Source organism: Lepidochelys kempii, chromosome 1 (assembly GCF_965140285.1).
Source record: "Lepidochelys kempii isolate rLepKem1 chromosome 1, rLepKem1.hap1, whole genome shotgun sequence".
Classification (NCBI taxonomy): domain Eukaryota; kingdom Metazoa; phylum Chordata; order Testudines; family Cheloniidae; genus Lepidochelys; species Lepidochelys kempii.
In genome coordinates, this window is record NC_136380.1 from 160,507,064 (window position 1) to 160,532,068 (window position 25,005).

The following is a 25,005-nucleotide window of genomic DNA, read 5'->3' on the forward strand; positions in this document are numbered from 1 at the left end:
TTTATCAGGATTTAATATACAAACAGTTTTACAAGACATAGGTAATCAGACTGCATAATGATGCCTGGTAAATGTATCATATCTCAGAGAAAACCTTTCTAAGAATCCCATCTGTAATTAGATCCAATTTTTAATTCTAACCAACAGCTCCACAACCATTTTAATTATCAGATTGGTTTGTTATGGTTCAGAAACCCTTCTAATGGAAAGGGCTGCATCCTGACATACTGTCATATCCAAGCATCAATAGCTCTGACATGTGAAAAGGTCATGCCACCAAACATTAGCATTTCAAAACAGCAATTATAGTAATTCATTTAAAAAAGGTTTCTTCTTCTGTCCACTAGCAATGGCTTAGTCTGGAAGAAAAGACTGGAAAGGCCCTGAACCAAGTTGAGTGGCACTATTTTCTTTCTGAAATTGAGACCTACAAAAATTTAAATGAAACAAATTGACTGTTTGCCTGACAGAAAGAGGCAGGCTCACCAGGCAGAGAAGTGGAGAGAACAGTACTGTGGAAGTAGCTCTGGATGTGAGAGGTTGGCAAAGAGTGTCCTCCCTCTACTCCCGCCCCCAGGCACCTCCAAGTAAAGGGCCTGATTCAATTCAGAGGAAGGTGGTTCCATTTCAGCACACAGAGCTTTCAAACTTTTTCAGCATGGGCTAGATCTTAACTGAGTGACGGACATCATTCCTATTCGCAATTGCCCAGGCCCCCTTTCCTCCCATTCATGAATGCATAACAATCCTACAGCAAGTGTTGACTCGGAAAAGTACTAGTTGTGTTTTTAACTGCCTGAATGGCTGATAGTGGAGACCTGAAATCATTTCTTAAACATTTTATTTCTGTCATACGCTTTCTTTATGTTCATCGTATGAACATATTATCACAATAATTTACTGTGTTTCTCCTGTGCTCCCTCTCACCCCCCTGCATGGAAGGTATTTATTTTTTCATTACTTTCCAAGGCTTGGAGAGGACCGAGGCAGTGAAACAAGATTTCTAGTCTCAGTCCAGAGCATCTGTAAGGGTTAATCCTTCATCGCTCTTATCACTGAGACTCCTCATATCTTCCTGTCCTTATCCATTGACACTCATGTCCGCATACTTTTATCCACTGTTATTCCAAACACTGGATAGTAGGGTGTGACGTTATTGACATAAATTGTGACCGTATAGATCATTGTTGCAACCACTGTTATATATTTGCAGCAAATATTGTACAAAGGTTGTCATGTGAGGTGTCTACGAAAAGGTTATAATTTGCTGGTTACGATTATGCTATCTGTATGTGTGTATCATTTTGTACTTAAAGTTATGAATATTGGCTATGTACTTGTATCTCACTGTGTTTGATTTTAAGTGGCATTAGTGAAGAATTTGGTCAGCTTCTTGAGAAAGTAATTTGCAGATTAAGAGCCCAATCAAGAAACATTTAACTGACAATGGATTTTGGGAGACACCAAACCACATCTGAGCTTTCCTGGGAATGTTCAAACTAACATGTAAACAATGGCATCAGCCTGTAAAGAACTGGGTCATGCATGGACATGTGACTTACCCATGTGACTCCAAACTCCATCTTGCTGCTGTAATTTTCCACAGTAAGAACAAAGGGGTGTCCTTCCACATGGCAGAGAATATAAAAGGCAGCTGCATCATCTCCATTTTGTCTTCAATCCTGCTTCTTACCTCTGGAGTAACTTTGCTACAAACTGAAGCTCTGAACAAAGGACCAAATGACCCATCCAAGCTGTGGAAACTTGATTTGAGCCTGCAGTTTATTCCATCACTGCTACAAGCCTGAACCAAGAACTTTGTTGTTACTGTATGTAATTGATTCCATTTAACCAATTCTAACTCTCATCTATATTTCTTTCTTTTTATGAATAAACCTTTAGATTTTAGATTCTAAAGGATTGGCAACAGCGTGATTTGGGGATTGACCTGGGTCTGGGGCTTGGTCCTTTGGGATCTGGAGAACATTTTTTCTTTTACTGGGGTATTGGTTTTCATAACCATTCATCCCCATGATGAGTGGCACTGGTGGTGATACTGGGAAACTGGAGTGTCTAAGGGAATTGCTTGTATGACTTATGGTTAACCAGTGGGGTGAGACCAAAGTCCTCTCTGTTTGGCTGGTTTGGTGTGCCTTAATAATAAAGGAAACCCAGGTTTGGGGTGTAACTGCCGTGCTCTAAGCAATTTGTCCTGAATTGATACTCTCAGTTGTGTCCCGCCAGAGACAGCATCGTTACAGTGGTGACACTCCTCATATCTGCCTGTCCTTATCCATTGACACTCATGTCCACACGCTTTTATCCACTGTTATTCCAAACACTGGATAGCAGGGTGAGGCACAACATGGCACCATTTTTTATACCTTGTGCCTGTGATAGCCTACCCAAGATCAGAGGACACACCTTCAAGATCGTACCCACAATCTAATCTGTGGGCAAACCTACTTCCTGTCAGTGTAAAGATGGAAGTGGCTGTCTTGAGCAGACTTACTTCAGTCCATTTCCTCGGATGGGGACTGTTTTCTCACTCTGCTCAGACAACAGCTTAATGATGGTAGCACCCAGAAGAAGGGAACACTTAGCTTGCCTGACTCCAAGATGAAGAAAAGGAAGCAGGCTTTGCTCCTTTCCTGGAAAGAAGCGAGAGGCTTGTGGCTGGCTTATCGGACAGACAGAGAGAAGGACCTCAGAAGGTCTCATTCTGATGCTGCAGCAGCAGTGCAGGTCAGGCTGGGTTCTAATCACCGAATGGTTCTTTCTTCTCTCCTGCCATGATCTCCACATAAGCGGGGAGCCAGATGTGTGAGTGAATAAAGCACTTCTCCTTCACTCCCTCAGGTGGCAACTCAGGGAGCAGAGTCTAGGTGTATGTCTACACACCATTCTGGAGATAGCCTCCCAGCCAAAGTCAACCAACTTGGATTAGAGGGGCTCTTGCTGGCACTCTAAAAATATCTGTGTAGAGAGCACGCTAAAGTTGCAGCTCAGGCTGGAGCTGGGGTCTTAAGCTCACACCCCTCCTTGACTCCAGAGCCTGAGGTCCAGCCTGAGCTGTAACTTAAAGTATTGTCTGTACAGGTATTTTTAGAGCTCTAGCACAAGCCCTGCTAGCCCAGGGCTGTTGACACAGGCTGGGTGGCTTGCTCCAAAATGCTGTGTAGAAAAGCCATAGTTGGCCAAGAGCAAGTGTAGTGTGATATTCAGCAGCAGATCACAGCATTTGTGGCAGTGCTCACTTTTTGCCCAATGTGTGCGGTGGGAACAGGCAGTGGCCCTGAGTTCATCCCAGATTCCACTCCACGGGCTACATGTCTGATTGCTCCACGGCCCATCCTGGCCTGGCTTAGAGCATGTTGTTCAGAAACTTACATATACAATTGGACACAAAGCTGATGCCGCACTGTGCCTCTGAGTGGCTCTGCTGCTCCTTTCTTGTGATCAGGCTACTGTCAAAATTTAGGAGTCTCCTAAATGTCAGTTATCTTCTGGCTCACGAGAACAGAACAAGCAGTGCAGAGAGACAGTGCAGGGCAGCAACCACAAACTAACCGAGCACCCCTGTGTGCTTGTTGTTGGTGAGTCACTCAGCTGTGGTTCGCTTTACTGCATCACCCAGTGTCAAAGGAAGGCAGAGATTTCAGGGTCTGATTTTCTTGAAATGATATTTTGAGAAGAGGTTCAGTTTTGGATTTGTCAGTTCTGAGCCTGTCTTTTTTAGGAACCGTGAGGGGAGGACATGCAGTAAAAGATTTCTAAGCACTACAAATAATTACATCTATGCCATAATGTAGATTTTGAAATGAAACTTGAAAATTGCATTTTCTTTATACAGATTGTGACAAAAATAAGATTTTACAGCTTTTTTATTCTTCTTAGCCCCATAGAGCCAACACAGCAGACAATTAGTGTGAATAGACTGAAAACTGACTACTCAATATGGTAGGAGAAAATCAGGATAGATTTAGCATCAGCTTTATATCTAAACATGTGCAGTACATATGATAATTATATACTCTGCCTACATAGATCATAAGTTCCTCTGTGTAGCCATCTGTCTCTTGTGTTTTTGTACAGCTCCTAGCTTAATGGGGCCCTGATCGCCATTTAATGCTGATGATAATGCAGAATATATTTATAAATAAATAGAAATATAAATGCATGTTCCATTGGTCTTCCTCAGTCATTTCTGCTGAATCTCAACATAGTAGCATGGCACTGAATGTAAAGTTCTTCCATCACATCTTTACAGGCCATGTCCCTGACTGCTTACGGCTCACAGTAATTTTCTGTATCGTTGCATATTTTAATTTATTAAAGATAAGGATGGACTCAAGCTTCAAATCTAGATTCCTAGCTCCTTAATGTGTAGGAAGAATTGTTTGGATCTCAGATGTTGGCTCAGGACCATCTTCAGTTAAAATATTATTTCTGATATTACATAAAAATGAAAATAAAACCATTGTCTAAGGATTTGTGCTAGCTAGTGACATATCAAGAGCATTGCTGAGCCTGAGACTCCAAGGCCAGACCTCAGTTAGAGTAGCTGTCTCACTGATGATCTGCCTTGTTTTTGATTTTTAGTTCCTGCTATGATCACTTCCTATCCAAACACCACTTTGGCAACACAGGGTCAAAAGAAGGAGATGAGCTGCACAGCACATGGAGAGAAACCCATCATAGTCCGCTGGGAGAAAGAGGATCGAATCATTAACCCTGAAATGTCCCGCTATCTTGTTTCCACCAAGGAAGTGGGTGATGAAGTCATCTCTACCCTGCAGGTACTAAAGCACAGTGACCGATGACCTGTTCATACATTCTAGAGCATTGCTTGCTTCTATTTTTTATGGCTGAGGACACCAGGCACAGCTGCCCCCCCCCCGCCAATCTAAAAATAATGATGCGCTTCTTGCTTATACTGCTTTTAGTCAGGAGAACTGAAGTCAGTGGAGTCATATTGGTACAAAACCAGTGTAAGAAGGAAGAGAATCGGGCCCTGTGTTTTTCAAGTGTCCTCTCTCCCTCTTCCCGTCTGGGCTTCTGGGTGGCACAAAGGCAGCCAGAGTAATAATCAGATAAAATGTCCATTAAAATATCCTAAACCAAGTGAGGTTAAAGGAAAAAGTGCCTCAGGGACATGAGAAGGACTTGCACTGTGTTTGTTAATATTCAGCAGATACTGGATATTGTAGCAAAAATCCTCCAGCCAGCTGGCAAGAAGTCATATTTCACAGCTTTGCTGTTACTTATGTGAAATACAGCTCTCTGGTGGTATCATAGCTATGAATCTTGCTTTATCTGTCAAATATAGACAGGGCTCAGTTAAGCGAGAAGAGGCTCAGTTGGAAAGGATATGGGAAGGAGGTGTACCACCTTAATGGCATTACGGCTTTGGGAGGCATAGTGTCGCATGGGCACTAGTGGGAGAAAGAGCAGAGGTAGCCCTTGCTAAACAAGTGAAGCTATCCTAGTAGGCTGGTGCCATGAGCCTGCCCTCACTCTGCTAGAAATGCACTCTGGATACAGTATTGTTTCTGGTGGTGCTAGCTTGCCCCTTCTTCCATTACGGCAGCCTGCAGCAAGGGACAAAGGGCTTCTTGCACCCTCTCCCCATCACAGCATCCAGCCTGGCACAGCCACAGTTTGGCCTGGAGTCTGTATTACCAGTACGTGTATAACACACTATCCAAGTCGCTGAGACCAGGTGATGAATCCTAATGTGGTTTTGTAATACGACCCTTCTTAGTGTTGAAATTGACATCAGGACTAAGGACATCAGCACAGGCTACATCTGATGCTGCTGTACTTTTTGGTCCAAATACCCTGTATTTAAAGATTTAGGTGGATGTCATGCCTAATGTAGCAATTGGGGCACCTTTCTTTGATCTTCTTTTGCTTTTAAGTATTGTTTCCAGTGCAATTTGTCACCAGGAATCCCTCCAGGCTCTAGAGCCCTGGAAGCACCGGTGTCTCCCCTTGTCCCCCACCTCTGCTTGGGAAGGTCACCAACAAGGCTGTTTCCCCCTCACTTCTCTCTGGGCAGCAGGGCTAAGCAACACTTCACTTTTCTGCAGCTCATCTGTTGAGCCGCTACCGTCTTCTGTCTTGGGATGGATGGAAAGATGTAGTGGAGGAGGGACTGACAACATCTGCAAAGGGAGGGATAAAAGGAAGTGGAAGGTCTTTGGGAAGAAAATTATTTGGAACAGCAGATGGGAAGGATTAAGAAAAGACAAGGTCAGGTGAATTAAACAGTGAGTTTTATTTAAAACTCATCAATAAACATAAGTTACTAACCCGCCCATCTATGTTTTTGCATGTATATTTAGTAATATACTAAAAAAAAAAAAAACCCACAGATTTTTCAAAAAACCTTCCAAAGAATACAATGCAAAACATTCTGCATAATTTGGCAAAATTCTTGTTCATTTCCAGTACTGCTTTTCAGTTACATAAAAAAAAAACAATAAGAGATGTTTTATATCAAACTCAAGGAAATAACTCTAGCTCTGTGATGATGTTAAGCTATACTCACACAGTCAAATATAGCTCTTTCTTCACTAGCTGGAAGATGTTTTGAAGAATATCCAGTAAAGCTCCTGTTCTACTCTTGTTGAAGTCAATGTGAGTTTTGTCATTGACTTCAGCGAGAGAGGATAAGGTCCTAAGTGGGTGTGTGCATGTACATATGCAATGAATAATATGTATTACATACAAATAAATCTATTGTGCAAATAGATACATTAGCATGGGTCCTTGCATCCACAACCATCTTGCTGATTTTAGTATGATTCCATCTGGGTGCATATGATAGCACTTCTGTGTGCAAGATTGGGGCATTAATCCCTTTCTTGTTTAGCAAATTGTTCATGAAATAATATGGTAGTGATATATATATAGAGAGAGAGCGCTATATATATAAATGCACAAAAAAAGTTACAAGAATATTATTAAGGTTGAAAAGTCAAGCTCTCAAAAGTTAAGAAATGTCAGAATTAAGGTTGCCCATGCAACCTTAATTTGTCCCCCTCATAGTCTTTAATTATATGATCACAGAATGTTTTTTCCACAGGAAACCCTACCTCATTCAGTACACCGGATGGACAGTGCTCACTTAATGAACAGCTATTGAATATATAGATATATATTTTATTTTAATTGTTCTGTGTTGGCCCCAGGCCGTATTTACTGCACACTATTCAAACCCTATTCTGAATATAAAACTATTCATTTCTTCATAGGATTCTCTATGGCACTCCTAATTATACTGAGTGCTTCTCAAACATTAATTAATCTATCTTCACAGACAGCCTGGTGAGGTGAAGTGGAGGTATTATCCCCATTTTACAGATAGGGAACTGAGGCACAGAGAGATTATGATCAAATGTTTCCACAAATTTTGGGTGTCCATTTTAAGACTCCTACAACTTGATTTTTCAGAGTATGTAACATTATATAGCACTTTATATGTTAAAAGCACAGCTCCCATTGATTTCAGTTGCAACTATGAGTGTTCAGTACTTCTGCAAATCAGATCCAAGGGTCTCAAATCAGGCACCCAGAAAATGAGAAAAACACAATTAGTAACCATCTGTGAAAAGTCTGGTTTAAGTGATTTGCTGAGTATCACATAAGAACTCTGGGACAGGGATAGAATCCAGTTCTCCAGGGCAGCATTCAGCTGCTTTAACCATGAGACCATCCTTTCGCTTCCCACAATTCCCTTCCCTCTCTATGTTAGAATCACACAGTTTCCTTCTCCACACTGCCTGGATCGCCAGCAGGGGAGTTATTGAGAGCACAGGAGAGACAGGTTCCTTTCTCTCAGTTCCTTTGCTTGGCCCCACCCTGGCCTGGAGCAGCTGGGAGCAGCCATTACAGGGAAACTCCAGCTTCTACAATATAGCCCTGGGCTGGAAGGCACATGTTCAGCCACTCTGTGAGTATGGCTCATGCAGAATCTGGTCAGCTCTAGGAGAAGAGAGGATGCAGCATGCTCAGTAAATTTGTGTGATGGCTCATGTGCAGTCCTGTCACATGTACGATTTGTGAGGGGACGATGCATGAGCAGTCTAGTCAGCACTTCGAGCTGGGAGAGGTTTGAACATGCTCAGTTAGGAGGCAATCTGTGGAGATGTTAGCTGCTGAAGTCAGGGCTCTCTATTGTGCATTTACAAACTGGGATTTTTAAAGTCTTATAACTTGGCTACATTTGGGTGGATTTTCAAGGGCATGAAAAAAAGGCACATCCCTGATAGTCACCCTCTTGCCAAATTTCAGGTCCCTGTTCCAAAGCATGGAGTTTGACCATTGTGACCGAAATTAAAAAACCAGTAGCCTGAGGCAGATACCTGGTATAAAAAAATCTCAGCCCAAATGATTGAAGTCTGGCAAAGTTATAAGCAACAGGGTCTTATAATGGGAAATGTTAAGCAAGCTTAATAATAGCTGGCTCTACCAGCTGCACCTATAATATATGTAAGTGTGTATATATATAATGTGTAGATATCATTATTATGGTGCTTATATCCAGAGTTTCATGCAATAATTTGTGACACCATACATTAAATTGCATTTATTATGCATTCTTGACCACCTCACCCGCACTCTGCCCACAAATCCATCTCCACTAGGATTACTTCCAGATATTAAGTTGCTTCAAACATCTGCCATTTTCCTTTTTAAAAAAACAACCTGCTAAAGAAAAGTTTCTTTCATGCTTCCAAAGTAAAAAATTAAAGTGATCTTAGGTGCAGAATAGGGAATATTGAGCCCTGGATCAGCAAAAAATTGAAGATCTGACCCCATGTAACCCAACAGAGCTAAAAAAGGGTTTTACCACTGGAAAGGGGAAATGCCCAGCTTTCTAGTAGATTTAGCTTTTGCTTCTAGTCTTGATAGATACCAGCTTTTTGGACCTTACACTCATGCCATTAATATTTATTCTGCATAGTTACATGTGTGTTTGTATATTCCATGTATATACACACATACAATATCAGTGTACTACTGCAAAGAGAAAGTTTGTATCATTTCCCCACCATGTATCTGAAAGATGCTTACATTTGTTTGTTTTCTGTACATATTGTTGAATCAATTGCTTCTTTTCAATCCACCTCTAGATTTTGCCAACTGTGCGTGAAGATTCTGGCTTCTTTTCCTGCCACGCTATCAATTCTTACGGGGAGGACCGTGGAATAATTCAGCTCACTGTGCAAGGTAGGAAGAGGACAACATAAGGAAAAAAACACAACTATTGTAGTACAGTAAGTGTATGCCATGCTCAGAAATCTGTTTTGGGGGGAGGTGGTAGTCCCTAATTAAACATATTCCTAATTGTCAGAGAAATTAGAAGATGCATCAGAATCTTAAACTCGTATTTTCTAGCACCATAGAATCAATCACAATGAAGCTTAAACTCCAGAGTCTTTGTAGAAATGTACAGATGAGTAAAGGGAGTATTTCTTATATGCACTAGTTGACAATCTTGTCAGGCATAAAAATCCATCTAGCACATGTGCTGTAGGGGCGGTATACTTGAGGGTTGGTTTATTTATTTTTTAAATCAAGAAAATGGTTTAAACTCAGGGAAATAAAGCAAAAGCAATTTGATGTGATTTTTTTTTCAGGAGAAATGTTAAACCTACTATATATTTAGAAACAAAATATTTCAAGTTTAATCAGTCAAAATAAATTTTAATATATTTGTGCAACTCAGGCTCCAGTAGCCTGTATCGCCTGGGGCTGGGTTCTCCCTCCTGTGGGGAGTTCAGTTGGGCAGACAGCAGCAGGTTGTGGAGTGGTTTAAGGTGATGGTATTTTAGATGCAGAGCAGAGGCAGTACTCAGCCACTGGCCGCTGCTGGTTTGCCACATGACACTAGCTCATGTGCTTTTATGCCTTGGAGCATAACATTTCTAGTACTTGCAACAAATTTTTCTCCCAACCTTTGGTTCCCTGTGACTACAGGTTCCACAGCATGTCTGAACCAGCCCTGTCAAGAAATTCAGGAGGAAACTGGGAGCCAGGTTCTCATTTGCCTAAGGGTCCTTTATACTGCTCTGGCAGTGTAAAGGGATCTTAAAGTGGGCATAAGCTATATCTATATAGATATAGATATATAGATATGCCATATAAGTGGGAATAAGCTATATATAGATATATATATGCCATAAGCTGTATATATATATGCCACATTGTGTAACAGCATGAAATGGGCTTAATGTAAATGAGAATCAGGCCCTCGGTTTTGAACCCTTCTTTTATTAATTTATATTCAAAGGGTTGGGATTCTTATTCCCCCCGACCCCTGTCAGTTTAGCCCTAAAAGTACTGTCCTTATGTATATACCATCACATACATTCAAAATGTAGAAGTACCAATGCAGTGTGACAGTTATAGCCAGAACCTCCCCTGGCATGAATACTGCAAATGGGAGTGGAATTTAAGCAATACTACAAAATGTTGCATCTATGCAGGTGTACCGTTAGTTAGTAATCCAAGACAAATTCAGTCGCTCTTATTTTGAAAAGTGACTTTTCCTTCCTCCATAGAATGTTCTTCAATACGTGGTTAAATGGGTATAGATATTAATGAGGGAGCAGAGAAAATGGCATGAGATCATCCTGTTAACAGACCACATTAGAGCCATGCTCATTATTATACCTTATGCTTCGTACCGGCGTTCTTTTGACTAAAGCAGAGTCTGTCTGTTAACTCAGAGCCACCAGATCCTCCTGAAATAGAAATCCGAGAGGTGAGAGCACGTAGCATTGCCCTCAGATGGACCATGGGATTTGATGGAAATAGCCCAATCACAGGCTACGATATTGAATGCAAGAACAAGTCTGGTAAGAGATAGTCTTCATTTGCAAGTGATCCATTTCTTATAACTTGTTTTTATTCCTTCATTATTTTGTTTTTACTGTAAACAGTTAATCATAAATCAAAACATCTTGATGGAAATTCTTCCTTAACAGTCTGTTTATTTCTCTACAGTGAGCTTTGTCTTTTGCCATTTCACTGTTTTTGATTTCTTATATTATGACCATTTTGTTTATATTTGGATGGTTGCTCTTCCCTTTTTTTTAATTGGGATATCCACAAACAACTGCATCAGATTTCCTGATGCTGCCTTAGCCATTCCAGCTTGTGACTTCCACAATGGATGCTGAATGGTAGTAGGCCACTATTATTACCTTTACCTCCTTCTTCACACACCCCCCCCCAGCCCTCACCCTGCTGCCCATTTTTCCCAGTGGGGTAATTTCCCTGAACAGTGACCTTTTATCTGGAGTGCTGAGTTACAGAAATTCTCTTCTGTTGTACGTAGGGTTGTGTGACGTTTCACCTTAACAGCAGGGTTAAGAGCCAAACTGCAGTCTTGGGAACGTACTAGGATCGACAAAGCAAGCTGTATAGTAGCTTGCTAAGCCACCAAGCTGAGTTTGCAGTAACCTCTGAAATGCTGCAAGGGACAGGCTAGTGGCACATATCTGCAGTACAACGTAAGCAGATGTATTTCTGCTAGGTCAGCATTCAGCCATATCAACATGCAGCTCATAAGTAAAGCTGACCCATCCGTCAGTATCACTACAGGTGTGCTAATTCGTATTCTTAAAGGGAAAATACAGAGACACAGTGACATTTTAAACTGGTAAATATATGAACTTTTGGATTAAATATCATAGCTCTGCCTCTGGGCTGAACTTCATTTGCTCTGTAACGTAAAAGCTGCATGTTGGCTTGAGTTTCAACTGTGTTTTTAGACAGTTGGCAGAAAGAGTTACCAGTCAAGTCATGACATCACTTTCATTTATGCTTTCTCACATGTAATATGTTGTTGCTGTGTGTTATGCTACTGTGGTTAATTTAGCGTTACAAACATGTAGGTGAAAGATGTGAGTCCATCTGTTTCACAAACATTTTATAAGCAACTTTGTAAGACATTACACACTCACAAATAAAGTCTTTCAAATTGTCCGGGGGAAAAGAAGGAAAATACCCTGTATAGGAATAGAAAATGCAAAAAAGATAAAGGATTATGGAGCAAAGCTGTAAGGGTCATTGGAGAATGGTGAGAACTGGGAGAAAATAAACATAACTCCTGGTTCAGGAAATCATCCCTATTCAGGAAAGAATTTAAACACAGGTTTGTCTTTAAGCACATGTTCAAGTTCCATTGAAGTCCATACAAGTTAAGGTTATGTTTAAAATTTAAGCCTATGTTTAAATACTCGCATATATCATGGCCCAAGAAAGGACTAGGAAGAAAGCAGAAAATTATGGATGAATGAGGTTCACCTTATTGATAAGTAAGCTTTAAAAGATATTAAACAGGGACATTGAATTTGTTTGTTTGTTTTGTGCTGCTTCTCATCTTGGTGTTTGTTGTACTCTGTCTACGGAAATTATCTGTGGACACAGTCTAATACAGGCATGGGCAACCTTTGGCAAGCGGCCCACCAGGGTAAGCCCCCTGGTGGGCCGCGCCGGTTTGTTTACCTGCCATGTCCGTAGGTTCGGCCCATCGCAGCTCCCACTGGCCGCAGTTTGCCGCTTCAAGTCAATGAGGGCTGCAGGAAGCGGTGCAGGCCGAGGGATGTGCTGGCCATCGCTTCCCGCAGCCCCCATTGGCCTGGAGCGGCAAACTGTGGCCAGTGGGAGCTGCGATCAACCGAACCTGCGGACACGGCAGGTAAACAAACCGGCCCGGCCCACCAGGGGACTTACCCTGGTGGGCCGCTTGCCAAACGTTGCCGATTCCTGGTCTAATAACTGATACATTTTGAATATATATGGTTACCGGTGCAAACATATTGCTGATGAAATTAATAATGAGAAAGTATTTGTATAACGTTATACTTTTAACTCTTTGAAACTGATAACTAATTATACAAATTATATTCCACTCTATGTCTTTAATATTTTGCATTTGATTGGTCTGTATTGTATTTTTCCTGTGCGTGGGGTTGTCACTGTCCTGGTTTTCCCTGGATTGTTTCTTTTTTTGAGGTGGCTGTCCCAGGAAATCTGTAAGGGTGCTCAGTACACACTGCCAGCTGCTCAGTTTTATGGCTTCAGGATCATCCTGGACATCCAAGTTTGAGTAGCACAGAGGTAGCAATCCTACCTGTGCATGGTCTTTGATATGCAAAAATAGCATAATATTAATATTACTATTGCTAGGTTAGGAAGTGGGAGTTAGGAGGATTCTGTTCCACAAAATAGAAGCAAATGTCATACTTGGTTGTATAAACTGCTCATAAATCACGGTTTTTTGTTTGTTTTTTAAGGAGAAATTAGATTATTTAAAAATTGAAATTATACCAGTGAGTATAGTTCCCTAAAGATTATGGGCCAGATTCTCAGTCTAGCATCCCTGGAAGCACAGCCCAGGATGTGCAGCTTAGCGGGTGATATGACTTTAAGTTATGTGTGCACTTCCATGTTTCTGGTTCTGGCTTTCCCTATCCACCTGTAATCCACTCCACCAACCCCGAAGAAGTGGAATTTAGAATGCCATCCCTCCCTGATGCACCCTCCTCCAATTCTGAGCCTACCTCTACACTGCTCAGGGAATCCCTTGCATCAGGATACTTCCTGCCTGGAGCCATCCAACTGCTTTCCTGCCTGGAGCCATCTAACTGTGCCCAGTTTTTGGCCATAAGTCTATAGAAAAATCATCAAGAAGGTAGAAAGGCAACAAAAAATATGAAAGCAGTGGTAAAGTTAACTTATGCAGAATGGCTGGGGAAAGCAATGCTGAAGAAAAAGAGAGTCAAGAATGGTTATTGCTGAATTTTTTCAGATGTTAAGAGAGACAGTGATCTTAGGAAGATAAGATCCTTGAACTAATATTAAACCCAGTGCTTGGTGTACACGTACGAAAGAAGGAAATAACAGGCTAGAAGATAATTTAGGCAAAACATTCACACAGCAGATGATAATCATCTGTAATACCCAGCAAGAATAAAAGTGAAAATAACCAGCATAGTTATGTTTAAAGAGAATTAGACACTTAAGAAATAACAATGCAGGTTACTGCTGGATATGCCAACTGACTACTTCGGTACCTAGGTCCGAGTGATTGAGTAGCGGTCAGAGTGGTGACTAGAAACCAGAAGGGGTGATTCTTTTCCCACCTATTCTGGAACTTCTGCTTCAAGTGAGAATTCGTGGAAAGACCTCAGGACACTACTCTCCAAGCTATGGCTTTATGGCCATACACATTACACCCAGCATGAATATGTGTACAATTGTTTTTTCTGATTATATTATACTTGAGTGTCTTATTTGCAAGTCTTAAAATGTGTGTCAGCCTAGAAATATCAGTTAATGAACAAAGCTCTACCTACAGTAAGTCTTAGGTGAATATTTAAAAAATTAATGGACAAGTCACTTGGGGGAAAAAGGCTAAAGTCATAAGTACAGTAGTTCCAGCAAACCCCCAATCAAACCAGCAAGTCTCTCACAACAGTTCCTAAACAGTGACCCAATGTCATCCCCCTTTCTCTTTCTCTGATACCAAACCCAACATAAGACCCTCCAGTGAGGGCTTCATTCCAACTCTTGAGTAAACCCACTTGTAAATGTTCTCAGAAAGCAACCAGATTTACTGCCACTTCCAGAATGACAGAAATGGCCACAAACCTTTGACAAGCATCCTGAGCTCATCTTCCATCACCCAAACCTACCCACTGCCCAAGTAAGAAGCATTTGTAGCTCTGAAGCTCCTGCAATTTTAAAAGAGTACTGATAAGTAATTAAACATGGGAAATCACAGAAGATAAGAAAATTCCGTTTGCATGACTTCCATGAGAATATGACTCAAATTCATTTTACATGAATGAATGAACTGTAGCAAAGGCAGGGGAGGATATGAGGGGCCCATTCAGGAGCATCATGGGAAGGAAGCATTCTGCAGATTAAAATGGCATGCAGTGTTTAGTAATCTATTTTTGAAATTATTGCCCAATCACACTGCATTACATTGTCATTAGTCCTTCTCACTCTCACCGTGATGTTTTTACTGTAGACTTGATCCTGTACAATGCAGGTGCTCAGTGTTGTGTTATAAGGTAAAGTGTGATGAGCAAGTCTGGGGAGCACAGGGCAATCTAGGACCGTATAAAGGCAATCTCTGGTTTGGGCGCATCATGATATGGGGCCTCCCATGGCCCCACCCATGCACCATGGCCCTTTCCCCATTTGAAATGGCAGTGGGCCCCTCTCCTGTCACAGAAAGGCAGAGCAACATAAGAATGGCTGTACTGGGTCAGACCAATGGTCCATCTAGCCCAGTATCTTGGTTTCTGACAGTGGCAGGTGCCAGATGCTTCTGAGGAAATGAACAGAACAGGACAAATATTGGGTGATCCACCCCATGTCATCCAGTCCCAACTTCTGGCAGTCAAAGGTTTAGGGCATCCCTGACCATCATGGCTATTAAGCACTGATGGGCCTATCCTCCATGAACTGGTCTAATTCTTTTTTAAACACAGCTATACTTTTGGCCTTTGCAACATCCCCTGGCAATGAGTTCCACAGGTTGACTGCATTTTGTGTGAAGAAATACTTCCTTATATTTGTGTTAAACCCATTGCCTATTAATTTCATTGAGTGACCCCCAATGGTTCTTGTGTTGTGTGAAAGGGTAAATAACACTTCCCTATTCACTTTCTCCACAACATTCATGATTTTATAGACATCATGAGGCTCCCATCTCTCCACCAGAAATGGCAGCAGGGCCCACACCCTCTCTTCAGGGATGGCAGAAAGGGGGGTTTCCCATACTTATTCCAACAACTGGGGTGTCACTGTTGGATCGGTGGGACTCTTATCCTCCTTCCACACACATAGTTCTCGAGAACAAAGGGTGGCGAGGAGTTGCAGGGCTCTCCAGAGGAGTTGGTCTTGGAATTAACACCTCATTGAGGTGAATGGGTAATTCATCCCTCTCTGAGCTGTGGTCTCAGTTTCCCTTCAGACTTAGGCAGACATTTCTGCATCCTTTATATGTCACATTTTCAAGCTTTTCTTTACAAAGAGGTGGGCCAGAAACTTTTTTTAAAATAAAAGTTGAGATTTTGATAGAATCACATGGCTTCAGGAACTAAGATTCCAGGCTTGGGCTGATATGCCTATCTGTGTCTTAACCCATCTATGGCCCAGGAATCTGACTGTAGTGAAATTACTGCTGTCTGGTCACCAAATTACTCCAGCCTTCTAACAGGAGAAGGAACAAGGGGTAGGAGACATGATGTAACCAGATGTCTCATCATGCGTGAGCTTATGTCTTCTCAAACATGTCCATTCTTTTCTATACCCTGCCTATTTTTGATGCTGCATCCTTGAAAGTTAGGGAGCAAGGTGCACAAAGGGAGGATTATGCCTAGTGCTTAGCCTTCCTCATGCCCATACATAGACTCAGCTCACACTTGCATTTAAGCACAACAACAGCTTGGCATTCATTCCTTCAGGCCGTGCATGGATTTGCAGAATCAAGGTCTTTGTCTGCAGCCTGACAAGAATAGCTTCAAGAAATCATACAGCTTTTAGCAAAGCGTGCCACAAATGTGTGCAGTTTTAAATAGTATCACTAGATGGCATCTCACACACAAAATAGAAATTCACAATGTTGGCTAAAATCTTATATATACAATCAGAAGTAAAGTACAATATAAAACATATTTAGCCTCGCTAGATTCTATAAATGGACCTTTGTGGGTCAATCATTATCTTAGGAATTCATGAAAAATACAACACAGAGCTATGGATTTTCATAAACACTTTCTGTCTAGGTGCATTTTATATAGCTCTGAGAATTGCCTGATTTTTTTTTTTAAATCTCTTTTTGAGGGGGAAAAATTAACTGAAATTTTATGCTTTCTTTTTGCTTCATTTCTGTATGGGTCTTACCTGTTCTGTATATTGTTTCTAAGTTAAAACCCTCTTAATACATCGATTTTAAAATGCTTTGGTATGGTATCAGGAAAGTAAAAGGAGCCATAAATCAATCACAGTTACCCCACTGGATGATTATTTTACTGCCTACACAGGAACACTCATTTTATTTCTATCATTTAGCAGCAGAATTTAAATCAACATTTATTTTTTGTTGCATCAGCTGGCAACAACAGTGGAGAGAAATTAAACAATTTCTTTCTTCTCTATGTGTCTCAAGCTGTTCTTATTTTTCCCCTAAGAAATTTATATCAAAATATACTCTAAAATCCATGTATTACCTACACTCTATCAATCTGGAACAAAATATATCTAGAAGTCTTGAAGATTCTGGTTTTCCATCTCCTCCCTTATCTTGGTATGTCATTATTTAACCTACAAAGAACGCAGGGGAGGTTTCAGGCTGGATTCTCTGATTTGAGTAACTTAATAGTTAAAAAAAAAACCCAGTAACATTGAAGGAAATCTTTTGAAAAATCATAATCAATTTTGTAAAATATTCAAACAAAAATTATCCTCTACCACAAAGGAAGTTTACTTAATCCTCCATACAAACTGGATCTTTTTAGTCCAGAACCGTTGACATAACAAACTGGGACAGAGACTGTCTTTCTCTATGTTTCTACAGTGCTAAGCACAATGGGGCACATACCTTTGTTGAAGTCCCTATGCACTGTTCTAACAACAACAACCATTGCTAAATATTTCAGGCCAGATTCTCTGCTGCCCTGAAATTCTGCGGAGTGCATCTGAGTTGTGGGATCATCAGGGAGCCAGTTGCAGCTCTCTGATTCTTTGCCCAGCCCCAGAGCAAATTAGTATAGCCCAATGGCTGCTCTTAAATGTATCAGCTGGCAATAGTCTCTGAAGGACCATCTGACAGAGAAAGAGAGCCAGAATACAGTGCATTCCAGCTATGCTTCCTTCTTGCCCTCCAGTGATAATGGCTGCAGGGAGGGTAGCATAGGAATATGTTTTGCCAGCTGTACACCAAATAGAGAGTCTCCCATTTCTGGAGGCTTTTATGAACTTTAAACATTTTGAGGTTTGTTCTTCACAGAAGGATTCCCCATTTCGTATAGTATGGTGGCTTAATTCTTTCTTCTGAAGTATTTGGTATCGACCAGTCTCATATACAGAATACTGGACTAAATGAACAATTGGTTTATTCTGGTATGGCAATCCCCAACTTGCAGCGTTCTGAAGGGTGATGGCTACTGTCATTAATTCAAATGTTAATAGTTTTCCAAGACACATCAGGACAGTTTCAGTTTTTAGTACCATTTAAAAATGTCCATAAAGTGTACAAAGAGTATTCCAAGCAAATGTTATTGAGGCTATGTGCAGAGAAGGCCTTTAGGTGTTCTGGGAGCACCACTGCAAAGCAGCAGTGATGAGCAGTAAATGAATTCAGATGCTGTTGATTAGCACTGCATCAATTGATACCTACATGTTTAGGAGTTTTTAAATTAACATCAGTTGATAGCTAAATGTTTGGGCATTTTTAAATACAAACAGACAGAGGAAGAATGAAATTGTTCTGCGACTGACAAAACTGTTTAGTATGTAAACAATTTGCCCATCTCTAAGGGATGTCACAGAGACAGAGAGAATTACACACTGCCTCAAAAACTGGACATAATATATTGTTTCTTGCTATGCTTTCCTATTTTTAACTGAGACTTTTCTGTCTGGTGAGCTTTTCACGATGCTGCCTGCAGTGACCCTTGCTATACACCACCACTGTATAGCTCCCAGCTAAATCCCATAGGATACTGCAGAGGTTAAAGGAGAAATATGCAATACAGTGAGAAAGAAATGACAGATGACAACACATAAGAGATGTCAAGATGATTTAAAACAGATCAGTCCCGTTGTTTTATTTGGACTGATTTAATGTTACGTTGAGGCTGAGTGGTTACTACTTGCAACCAAATTCTGTCCTTTCTAATACCACGTGTCAAGCAAGTTTAGTGAATAATTTATGCGAAATGTGGATAACCCCAGATTTCCTTAGATATTGATTTAATCTGGATGAAATTCCTCCTTTTACAAGCACATACAAACAACTCATGGGATTAATGACTGCACCAATGTTAAATCTCATTGAATTTGGATCTGCATCATTAACCTGAAAACATCTCAATGGCTTAGTACTCAATACTGAAAGGTGTCAAATAGTCCCAATACCAATTAAACTCATGCTTAATTATCTACATAGTTCATCGAATAAGCTTGCAGGAATGAGCCCTTAAGAATTTAAAATATAAAACATTTTTATCTTTCTAAATGATCCTTTGCATCTCTAAGAATCCTTCTGTCTCCCTTTTCATTCCTGTCAAATATTAATTCCTGTCAATTATTTGAAATAATAAAATGAATGTGAAATTATCTTTAGTTTTTCTCTCCCCTCCCCCATTTATTAAATAGACTCGTGGGATTCTGTTCAGCGAACCAAAGACGTCTCTCCTCAGCTGAACCAGGCCACTATCATTGACCTCCACCCTTCCTCCACCTACAACATCCGCATGTATGCCAAAAACCGCATTGGCAAGAGCGAAGCAAGCAATGAGCTCACTGTCACTACGGATGAAGCAGGTATGCTCTGGCTTTGTAGTGTCTAAATCAGGGGTTCTCAACCTTTTTCTCTCTGTGGCCCCGCTTGACATACTATAAAAACTCCAGGGCCCAGCGGGGGCGATGTGGGACTCTGGGCTCTGGGCTGGTGCGGGGGGCAGGGGAGAGGAGGCCTTGGGCATAAACGTAGTTTGAATTTTATTTGGAAGTGGGCAAGGGCCGGCGGGGCTTGGGCCAACTCCACACAACGTGGTCCAGGGAGAGAGTGCCACCTCCACTCCCTGGCTCACCTCAGCAGGCCATCCAGGGGGGATGCAACCAAAAAATATAACTCAAAGTGGGGACTCAATTCAAGAAGTTTGAAAACCACTAAGGGTGCAGGGAGAGGGGTAGCTAGGGCTGCCCCCAGGACAGCCTCACTCTGAGTAAAGCACTGCAGTTTGGGGGAGCAACACCCCTGTGCCTCCCCAACTCTGCCCTTGGGCTCAGGGCTTCTGCCTGCACGGAGGGCTTCATCCCTGCACTGCTCCCAACTTCAGCCCCAGGGGGGCAGCACCAGGGCTCCTGGCTTCAGCCCCACGCTGCTGCTAGCTTCAGATGGGGACAGGAGTGCCGGGGCTCCACCACTGCTCCCAGCTTCAGTGAGGGGGAGGGGTGGTGCCAGATCTTCCGTCTTCAGCCCTGCAACGCTCCCAGCTTCAGACCCTGGGGCCACTGGGGCTCCCAGATTCTGCCCCATGCCGCTGCTGGCTTCAGCCCTCGGGGTGGCACCAGGGCTCCCAGCTTCAGCCCTACACCGCTCCCAGCTTTAGACCAGGAGGATGCTGGGGCTCCTGGCTTCAGCCCTGCACCGCTCCTGGCTTCAGACCCGAGGGAAGCGGGGCTGCCCGCTTCTGCCCCACGCTGCTGCCAGCTTCAGCTTTGCGCTGCACAGCTGCCAGCTTTTGTGGGGGTTGTGCCAGGGCTCAGTGCACCGGGTTTCAGCCGGGGGACCCCACGGCCCTCCTGAAAGGTCTTGTGGACCCCTAGGGGGTTGCAGCCCCCCGTTTGAGAACTGCTGGCCTAAATCTTATCTGAGCTCAAATTTTCTTCCTTACTAGGAATTTCTGTTTGAAATGCCAGCTATGCTATTAGAACTATTTCTCAGAGGATGCTAAAATATTCCAAGAAAGCACAATTTCAGAAACATCATTGTGCAGGCCTCTCATTAAAACTGTTCAGTGGCATCTAGTGGTCAGAGAAGACATTATGCCCCAAATTTTCAACCCTGGGGACTTGAAGCTATGCATTTAAATCCCTATTTAAGCACCCAAATATGGATTTAGGTGCCTAATGATCTACACGAATAATGTCATTATTGAACTATTCTCCACCCATTTAATGTGCTGACTGCAATTAAAGTTAGTTTGCTGTAATTAATTATATTGTTTCCTTGAATTTAATTTTCATGCAGTCCTCCACTGCAGAGGGCATTGGCCATTGCAGTACTTCCTCTCCAGCCAGGGGGGCAAGGGACTGACTTTTCACAGAGCACTCATACCAGCACCACTGTCTCTTTGTTCTGCCAAGAGGACTCTGCCAACACCTTCCCCTTAATGCCCGGGATAGCCCCTTTTAAGCCTGTAATTGCAGTGTGCAGTGGCTTCTTTGCATTCAAATCTCTATGTGTCTGACTTGCTGAAGTGAAAGAAGTTATCCTTTATTGCTTTCCTTTGCTCTGACACCTCCCTCTTTCCAAAGTCAATGCCATATCGTTTTGTACCTGGAATTATACTTCATAATGTTGAATGTCTGCAAATATCTCCCCTCAAAGATACACACTGCAATTAAATGAATAGAAATCACAGCTGGGATTCCTAAAGGAGCCTAAGGAAGTTCAACATACAAACACCACTGAAATTCCTATATCCCTTAGGTTCCTTTGAAAACTCCAGGCCATATAAGTATCTGCCATTTCTTGTTTGAAAAGCATACCTGCACCATACATATTTTTTTTCTGTGTTAACATGCTAATACCTCCATGCTTGTTTTTTTTTTTTTCCCCTAAAAGATATATGCTTGGAGTTGTTTTCGGGAAGCCCTATGGTCTTGTGTTTTACAGGAGGTCAGCCTATGATCACCATGGTCCCTTCTGGCCTTGGAATCTATGAATCTATGTACAGTTGAGAGGAAAAATAATAATGTAAGTGGTTGGGGGCAGATTGTGGCAGATTAAGTCCCACCACATTCTAAAGCCACATGATAATCTAGGTTCTAGACACTCAGTGGCATGGTTTTCAGCCCACACATGAGAATTTGGCTGTGCAAATCTTATTAATATTAATAGAAGACTAAATCACTGCAGTGAAAATTTACCCCTTGCTGGAATCATCCTTGCCTGCAGTGAGATAAGATTCTCAGTTCTCAAGTGTTTGTGACAAAGAATAAGAGCACAAGGGCTTACTGTGCAAACCGAAGCAAACAGGAGACAACATGAGCTCCATTCATTTTTTCCCCCGATGCTGTTTTTTCAGCATATATATTCTGCCCACAAATAATGTCTGTGTTAGAAAAGGAAGAGAACTCTGCATTATGGGTTTTAATTTTATATGATTCTTCAGTGGTGGGGCAGATGGCAGATTTCTTTACTATATATCAAGGAAAGGATGAGTAATTTGTTTGCTTTTAAACTACATGCTGAATGCAGAAATGTTTTTCCTGTTTGCAAGGTGAAATGTGAAATCTTTAGAGAAACAGGTTACCCATCCCCAGAGCCTGGAGTACCTCCACCTCCCACTCCCCGCTTTCCAAAATCTCCCAAAGAAATTGTCTCTCTCATATACTCACACAAAGTTATTAGTATGTGCTGTTAATAAACTTGGAGTGTTTCTTACTTCGTGACTTTCTTTTCTCTGATAATTAACATGTCAGCATCAGCAACTGACCTCCCATTAAAGACTAACTTCCCCATTAGCAGGCTGAAACCTGGATGTCACATTTTATCCAATGCCTCCTGACCTAGTTTCAGGATGACTGAGCCTTTCACTGCTCTCATTAAGGAGCTGTCCAGTCCGAGTGAAAGGTCAGTTATGTGGAATCGCAGTCAAAAATCATTGATTTATTCAGGGAGCAATCAGAGGAAGGGAAGGTCAGGTCTAGGCAAGGCAACAGCATTTGTTGTCTTGGTTTTGGTTTGATCAGTCACACAGTATGCAGAAGTGCAGTGATTTGTCATTGTTTACTGTTTGCTGCTCTTACATCGGGAGGGTCGAATTAGCACAGGTGCTGAGCTTGAGGGAGACACCTAAGGGAAGAGATCAAAATGAAGGCTTGAAAAAAACAATATTAAAAATTTAAAAATCCTAACCCCTTCACTGCAAAGGTGCAGATTACATATCCTGCACTATTGTGACTCCAGGCTGCCAACATTATTTATTAGAAAGTAAACCAAAAAGGATGCCTTCAGCAGGAGGAGAGTCAAACAATATCCTCTGTCCTTTCACTAATCTAGAGCTGATTTCACGGATATTGGAGCTTTTCCCCCCTATAACCTTTAATAGCTACTGCTTTGGAAAATAGACTGGAAGAGCTCATTTCCATCAGTGTTTGACACGAAAGCAAAGGGCTTATTTTCTTTGTTTCTGTGTATTGTTAAAGTTTAGCAGTGCAAGGTGAGCTATTGGGGTTCTCTTTCTGACTTTGTCAGACTCTGAGAAAGTGACCTTAAGATGCTCATTTATCTTCTCTGTGCCTCAATCTCCTCATGTGTACAATGGGGATAAAACATTTACCTGCCTCCCAGAGATGTTATGAGGCTTAAATCTATCATGTCTGTAAATCCTTTAGAGATGCTTAGATGGAAGACCCTAGAGAAATGTATGACATGCTAGAGCAAGCAAGGCTGCAGGAAAGTTGGCTCCCACATGCAAATAGTTATCAAAGGCTCAGTGGATTTAGCGTATGTGTATAAGGCTATGACTACACTGCAGTTGGGAATGACCCAGGTAGACAGACTTGTGCTAGCATGGCTCAAGTTGGCATGCTAAAATAGCAGTGTGGATATTGTGGTTCTGGCAAAGACATGGGCTAGCTACTCAAGCTCAGAACCAGAGGTGTTGGATGGGCTTCAGAGCCTGAACAGCCACCCGAGCTGCAATGTCCATACTGCAATTTTTAGCATGCTAGCTTGAGCCCCACTTGTGTGAGTCTGTCTACTGGGCTGGGAGATTCGCTCCCAGCTGCAGGGCAGACATACTGCAATTAAAAATACACAGCTGGCCTCTGTGGGGCTGCTTAATTGTGGTGTAGACCTCACAGGGTCCTGGAGCCTAGGCTTCAGCCTAAGTCCGGATGTCTACACTGCAATGAAACAGCCCCATTGCCTGAGCCCTGCAAGCCCAAGTCAGCTGGCACAGCCAGCCACGGGTTTTTAATTGCACTGTAGACATACCTTAAGGCAGTGGTGGGCAACCTGCGGCCCACAGGCCACACGCGACCTGTCAGGGTAATCCACTGGTGGGCTACGAGACAGTCTGTTTACATTGACTGTCCTCAGGCGTGGCTGCCCACAGCTCCCAGTGGCCGCGGTTCACCGTTTCTGGCCAATGGGAGCTGCGGGAAGTGGTGGCCAGCACATCCCTGCGGCCCGCACCGCTTCCCACAGCTCCCATTGGCCGGGAACGGTGAACCGCAGCCACGGGGAGCTGCGGGTGGCCGTACCTGCAGACAGTCAGTGTAAGCAAACTGTCTCGCAGCCCGCCAGCGAATTACCCTGATGGGCTATGTGCAGCCCACAGGCCATAGGTTGTCCACCCCTGCCCTAAGAGGTTAACATAATCTTGCACATTTTGGATGGAGTTTTGCGAAAAATCACCTATGGGTCCCAAATAAATTCCTGGAAACCATACTGGAAATTCACCTCATTGCCTTCAGGGTAGTAGTTAGATCATGCATCCGATGAAGTGAGCTGTAGCTCACGAAAGCTCATGCTCAAATAAATTGGTTAGTCTCTAAGGTGCCACAAGTACTCCTTTTCTTTTTTGCGAATACAGACTAACACGGCTGTTACTCTGAAACTGATGAAGTGAGCTGTAGCTCACGAAAGCTCATGCTCAAATAAATTGGTTAGTCTCTAAGGTGCCACAAGTACTCCTTTTCTTTTTTGCGAATACAGACTAACACGGCTGTTACTCTGAAACTCTTCATAATTATGTAAGTTGTGGTGAAAGTGTACAGTGAAATTGGCAGACACTAATTTCACTCCACTGCAACCTCTGTCATAGAATCATAGAATATCAGAGTTGGAAGGGACCTCAGGAGGTCATCTAGTCCAACCCCCTGCTCAAAGCAGGACCAGTCCCCAGTGTTTGCCCCAGATCCCGAAATGGCCCCCTCAAGGATTGAACTCACAACCCTGGGTTTAGCAGGCCAATGCTCAAACCACTGAGCTATCCCTTCCGCCGCCCC

The 25,005-nt window shown here is 42.4% G+C and overlaps 1 protein-coding gene across 1 annotated transcript in view; it reads left to right on the forward strand.

Annotated features, from left to right (window-relative positions):
* DSCAM (DS cell adhesion molecule) overlaps positions 1-25,005 on the forward strand; it is a 628,496-nt gene that overhangs the window by 471,792 nt on the left and 131,699 nt on the right. The window contains exons 12-15 of the mRNA XM_073360366.2: positions 4,603-4,799; positions 9,141-9,237; positions 10,740-10,868; positions 19,414-19,581. Coding sequence (XP_073216467.1) covers positions 4,603-4,799; positions 9,141-9,237; positions 10,740-10,868; positions 19,414-19,581 — 591 coding nt within the window. The remainder of the gene's footprint in view (positions 1-4,602; positions 4,800-9,140; positions 9,238-10,739; positions 10,869-19,413; positions 19,582-25,005) is intronic.